This window comes from Humulus lupulus, chromosome 5, assembly GCF_963169125.1.
Source record: "Humulus lupulus chromosome 5, drHumLupu1.1, whole genome shotgun sequence".
NCBI lineage: Eukaryota > Viridiplantae > Streptophyta > Magnoliopsida > Rosales > Cannabaceae > Humulus > Humulus lupulus.
This window is the reverse complement of record NC_084797.1, coordinates 45,801,240-45,807,297: the sequence shown is the minus strand read 5'-3', so window position 1 is coordinate 45,807,297 and position 6,058 is coordinate 45,801,240. Positions and strand designations below refer to the sequence as shown.

The 6,058-nt window shown below is 34.8% G+C and overlaps 3 protein-coding genes across 3 annotated transcripts; all 3 read right to left on the bottom strand.

The window, feature by feature from the left end:
- Positions 1-202: 202 nt before the first annotated feature.
- On the bottom strand, positions 203-1,090 carry LOC133834802 (uncharacterized). Its single transcript, XM_062264555.1, has one exon. The coding sequence runs from the start codon at positions 875-877 to the stop codon at positions 506-508; it is 372 nt and encodes a 123-aa protein (XP_062120539.1). The 5' UTR covers positions 878-1,090; the 3' UTR covers positions 203-505.
- A 2,885-nt stretch (positions 1,091-3,975) lies between these two features.
- Positions 3,976-4,743, bottom strand: LOC133779108 (uncharacterized). The gene has a single exon (XM_062219104.1). The coding sequence runs from the start codon at positions 4,741-4,743 to the stop codon at positions 3,976-3,978; it is 768 nt and encodes a 255-aa protein (XP_062075088.1).
- Positions 4,744-4,769: 26 nt separating this feature from the next.
- LOC133779106 (uncharacterized) lies at positions 4,770-5,666 on the bottom strand. Its single transcript, XM_062219103.1, has one exon. The coding sequence runs from the start codon at positions 5,664-5,666 to the stop codon at positions 4,770-4,772; it is 897 nt and encodes a 298-aa protein (XP_062075087.1).
- Positions 5,667-6,058: the final 392 nt, after the last annotated feature.

The window sequence follows — 6,058 nt, the reverse complement described above, 5'->3', positions numbered from 1 at the left end:
CCTAACCAAGGATTTAATAATACAATTAGAATTGCATTTTGTTTTTAAGATAATCATTTCTTTAATCTTACACCCGCATTATTGTATTCGAAATAAAATCATTTATTTAAAAAAAAACAGCTCAATGCATAACAATGATCTTCATGCTTTGGAGAATTAATTAATAAGTAAAAATGAAAATCATAAATCAAACAAATTTAAAAAAAAAAGAGGAAAATTTATTTCGTTTGAGGATCAAGAAAATTGAGAATGATTTTACAATATCTTGAACTGGGGGACCTAAAAGAAAGATCCCTCTCTAATATTCCAAGACTGAATTTTAGAGATCACGTAACAATTTCCAACTCTCTATCTATAATTTTTTTTTGTTACATATAGAAAAAGAAGAAAGTGACAAGAAAATCGACTCTCTATATCGGAAAACTCACGAGTATGTATGTAAGTATGTATATGATACAAGGAGCTGTGCACAAACCGGAGCCAGCCAGAGCCGAGAAAGGTGATTCTAGTTGAACCGGTTGGAAGGGGTAATCTTGATGACAAGGCCGGGGAAGACATCATCCGGGTCATGGATATGCGGGTTGCGCTCCACAATAAACGGGTCACTGCACTTGTCGCTGATGGTGTGGAGCGTTTCGCCTTCTCCAACGACATAAATTTCATCACAGGGTCGGTCCAAGAACCGGTTCCCTCTAAAGGAATCGTCCGAGAGAGAGTTCTGGCGCACCGAGGCCACCAAGATCAGGCCCAGAAGAACCACTGCACAGTACCACGAGGCTCGGTCAGCTACCGCCGCCATCGGCGACGACGTTGACGTCGTTGCTCTTCTAGACCTTTCAGCAGTAGTATCGGAAGAAGAAGAAGAAGAAGAAACCATATCGGAGCAGAATGATGTCGCACGGGGTAGTACTGATGAAACACGAGAAATTTGAGGAAATATTTATGGGAAGAGGGAAGTTGTTTTTGCGTGTATATATATATTTATTAGAAAGAGAGAGGTCTTCAGCCGTTTGCGTTGGGAGAAAGTAGGGTTTCAAGAACGTGGACTACTTGGGCTTAAAAGAAATCTGTATAATTCATTTTTCCAACATAGCTTCAGACTTTGAATAATTATTATGATTTTGTTTTATTATATTCTTGGAGGGTATAGTTTGGGATTACGAATTGATTAGGTAATTGTTTTCAAAGATGATTAGGTTTAATTAATGTCGTGAAAACATTGGAAAAGGGGGAATTTAATAGTGTTTGGTTTGTTGTGGAGGGGTGGAGATATACTCATTGGTTGACACGTGTGAGGGTTGCATCCAAAATGTTGAGTAGTTAACTTCATCAACTTGGATTTATTTTATATACAAAATAATAATAATAATAATAATAAATTAGTGGACTGGATGGAATGGGATGTTGGGTGAGACAAAACATCTGGGGCTAAAATATGCCATCTATTATCATATATCTAATCATCAAAGCATGAGTTTTCTTATTGGATAATTCTTAATTGATATGAATAAAAAATAAATAAAAATTGTTATAAGTAATAATGTTTCTAGTTAACCCAAATTTCTTTCTTTGTTTAATTAAATGTGAAATATAAGGCTTAGTATATTCTTAATCAAAGAAGCTATATAGGTTACCCTATAATATGGGCTGAGCAACAGTAAAATGAACGAGAGTAGTGGTGGAAAGGTGAAGCGTGGGGTGCAGTTTATGTGAGTATGTGTAGGGGAAAGTGGCAAATTGCGTGAAGAAAAGAAAGCGTGGACTCGCCCCCTTCCAATCCCATTCATATAACAACCTTATACCAATCCGTTAAATCTGATCATTCAAACTATTCATTTTTTTTCTTTCAAAAGTTCTTCTTTGAAAATAAGGGGAAAAAATGAAGTTTATTTCCAACAGTTTTTTCTTTTTTTAATTACCGCCACGCGCGGTTGCCATTTGTGACTTTATCATAATGATATAACTCGAATCTAATAATATGATTCTCTTATTATATATCTAAAAAACCTATAATACAATATCCATCGACGTGTTTGACTAAGTATGGAGTCGAATATAAACTTGTAATCTGAGAGGTTGGACTTTTTGCTCAATGGCGTGCTTGAAATGGCTCATCGGGACCAAGCTGACCTAGTTTGTTCACGCACGTATGTATATATACACTATTGGTATTGGGACCAAAGTAGAGTTCTTTGAAGGTAGAAGACTTGGTCTGTTGATTCCTGGATGAACATAGCCGAAAGATGTAAAGGTGGATTTACCATTTTGGAGGGCTGGGATTATTTCTAATAAAGATCAAAGAATGTTTTCGTTGGATATCAAAAAGGGGTGGCAGAAAAAGTAGAAGACACTCAAAAAGTCTTGACAAGAGATGTGACGAAAAATGGCCGCCACAAAATGATTCACGATAAACAAATGAATCATATCATTCTTTGTACTAATCTTTATGTTGTAATCCTACGACTGCATAAAAGGAATTTTTCTTTTAAATTATGGCATAATTTAAATGTTTGGAATGAAATACTACTACCCAATTAGATCAAAGAGTACTTTAAAATTGTGGGGTGATTATGTTAATGTCACCATAATATGGCAGAATGGTTAGCATAATCTATGTCTAGATCTCTTGATAATTAACTATTACACTTAATTCTATTGCATGAGCACATTTTTAATAAATTGTAAAATTATTTTGTGTGTTCCCATTAATTATTCATAAACAAAGAGGGCCGGAGTTACATTATGTCTCAAATTTTTGTACTTCATAAATCATAACCAATCAAAAAATAAATAATACACAATTTAAAATTTATCATGCTCTTTTGTATCGAACGAAAAATCTTCTCTGTTTCCTCCCTTGCCTTCAATAATTAACTGCCACATGTGTTAATTTCTTTACACAACTTATTTATTTCCCTTCACAATAACTATGTTAGATTACTCACACTCTACTATATCCTTTAAAATATTTCATCAAAACACCACTTTACTTCTAATTTTTACATTACACCCACTACAAAAAATATTGTTTTTACCGAGAACATGTTCTCGGTAAAAACATTTCAGAACCGCGCCAAGGCTACGCGTTATTTTTTCATTTTAGGTGCTATACCGAGAACATGTTCTCGGTAGAAATCCCTTATATGTTGTCTTCTTCCCCAAACATATGTAATTTTCTCTTAAACAAAAAAACCCCAAAACCCATATTTCCTCCAATTTCTCTCTCAAAAAACCCCTACTCTCTCACTATAAAACTTATTTATCCCCAATTTTGGTTCTCCCATGGTTATATTTTGAGTGTCATTCCAAGATTTGAAGGTATGTTTGTGTTTTTCTTTGATTTTTTTTTGTTATTGTATTATTTTGAATCCGAGATTTATGTGTATTTTTTTGTTTTTATAAAGTGTTTTTTGGTTGATTTGGTGTCTACAAACACATTCCCATATTGACCCAGCTCCTATTGGTAATATTTCGATTTTTTTTTTGGTTTTTTTTCCACCATTTTTGTTATTGTGTATAGGTGTATATATAAATATATTTGTTATTTAAATAAATAAATTAAAAAAAATCAGATTTGAGTTTAATTAATATGTATGAAAATGTGCTATATAATTATAAATGAAAATATAATATTTGAGTATTAATTTTTTAGTTTGGGATAATTAATTTGAGTGTTACATTATTATAGAGATTGTGTTAATAAAGTTAGATTAATAGATTGAGTTCATAAAGCTATATTATTATATTGGTTTTTTTTTATTTTGTTAAAATTGGTATTTGTTGTTGTTGTTAATTTTTTTTTAATCTTAGTGTTGATGAATATTGATACTTTGTTTTTGTTTTTGGTGTTGTTGTTTTTTAGTGAATTACGATATATATATATATTTTTTTGATGAATAAGAATCAATGCATTACTCAAAAGCAAAAGTTTACAACCAACCAATACAAAACCAACCAAACCAACCACATATACAACTAATTTGTACTGAGCTTAGAAACCCAATCTCTATCTATGGACTTAGCCATTTTAGGCATTACAAGAGTGATCCTAACCTGAAGCTCCCTAATTACTCTTTGTACAGTATTATCTACAAGCCATAACTTGTTGTTCCAGAACACATCATTTCGAACTCTCCAAAGGTGATAAACAAGAGCTGCAAGCGCAGCATACAAGAAGCTCTTCCGAGTAACACTCATCCTCTTAGCTTTATGAATCCAACGAATTAAATGCACCAGGTTTAAAGAGGCCGAATTCCAACCCAACCCCTGCTTAAGCCTCTGCAAACAGAACCTACTATAATGACAGTGAAAAAATAGATGATCAATGCTCTCAATATCATCACCACAAAGCAGACAAGATTGATCCAATAGAGGCTGAAACTTATGCAGCTGATCTTTAGTACGCATCCTCTGCAACATAACTAGCCACAACACAAACCTATGCTTCCGAATGCTCAACCTATCCCAAACAATTTTGCTCCAGCTAACAGCAAGAGATTGCTCAAACAAAAGGTCATGACCAGCTTTAATGCTATACCTCAAAGCTGCAAATTTAGACAGATCAACCTTAGCTTTGAAAGCATCTTTGACAGCAACTAACCTCTTCCAATACCAACTGCAATCCAGAGGCGCCTGGTAATCCCACCAGTTTCTGTCCATCAAGTAAACATTATTAATCCATTTCACAAACAAATTATCTTTTTTGGCGGCAATTGCCCAAACATACTTCCCCATTGCAGCCATATTCCAATCTATAACCTTCCTAAAGCCTAACCCCCAGCTTTCTTGGGCAAACACACATGATGCCAAGCTACTAAACCCGGACTATTACTGCCAGCCAGACCCTTCCAAAGATAAGCTCTGCAAACATCTTCAACATCCCTTAATAATCGTTTAGGAACGATCATTATTTGAGCCCAATAAGAGTGTATAGTAATTAAAACAGAGTTGATTAAAGTAGCTCTTCCCATATAAGACAAGTTCCTTGTGCTCCAAACTTTGATTCTAGCAACCATTTTCTCAAGAATACCATTACACTCAGCTGCTGAATTTTTTTTTGAACAAACAGGTATGCCAAGGTACCTGAAAGGAAGATAAGCTCGAGTAAAACCTAACATTTCCAGCACTCGGGACACCTCTGCCTCCTGCATGCCACTACAATAAACTGCCGATTTCTCTTCATTAGGCAGTAAACCAGAAGTCAATGAAAAAAGTTTCAGGCCCTTCAATAACAAAAGAATGGAAAGGAAATCCCCATGACAGAATAACAACAAATCATCCGCAAAACACAAGTGATTCAATTTTAAAGAATCACATCTGTCATGGTATTTAAAACCATGCCGAGAACCCACCTCTCTCATTAATCTAGACAAATACTCCATGCCAAGCACAAATAAGAGCGAGGACATCAGATCACCCTGCCTCAAACCCCTCTTGGACTCAAAAAAACCATGCAATTCACCATTAAGTAATAAGGAAAATCTAGGGGTTTTGATACACACCTTGATGAGATCAATGAACTTCCGAGGAAATTGAAAAGCAACAAGCATTTCTTCAATAAATCCCCATTCAATAATGTCATAAGCTTTCCTCAAATCAATTTTAATCATACAACTCGGTTTGCAATTCTTCCTTCCATAATGCCTAACAATATCTTGACAAACCATAATATTATAAGCTATATATCTCCCATGGACAAAACCACCTTGGTTTTCAGCTATTAACTCAGGGAGAATTTGCCTTAACCTCGAGCAAATAATTTTGGTAGCTACCTTATAAATCACATTACAGCAAGATATAGGCCTGAAATCTTGGACACTATTCGGACATTTAATTTTAGGAATGAGTGTAATGGTTGTTGTATTTATCTCTTTAAGAAGCATGCCAATGTTTAAAAAATTAATCACAGCAGCACCTACCTCATCTCCCACCAGATCCCAGTTATCCTAATAGAAAGAACTCCCAAACCCATCTGGACCAGGAGCCTTCCTCCCTGGTATGGCAAACATGGCAACTTTAACCTCTTGAATGGTGAAAGGTTTCTGAAGGATTCGAAAGT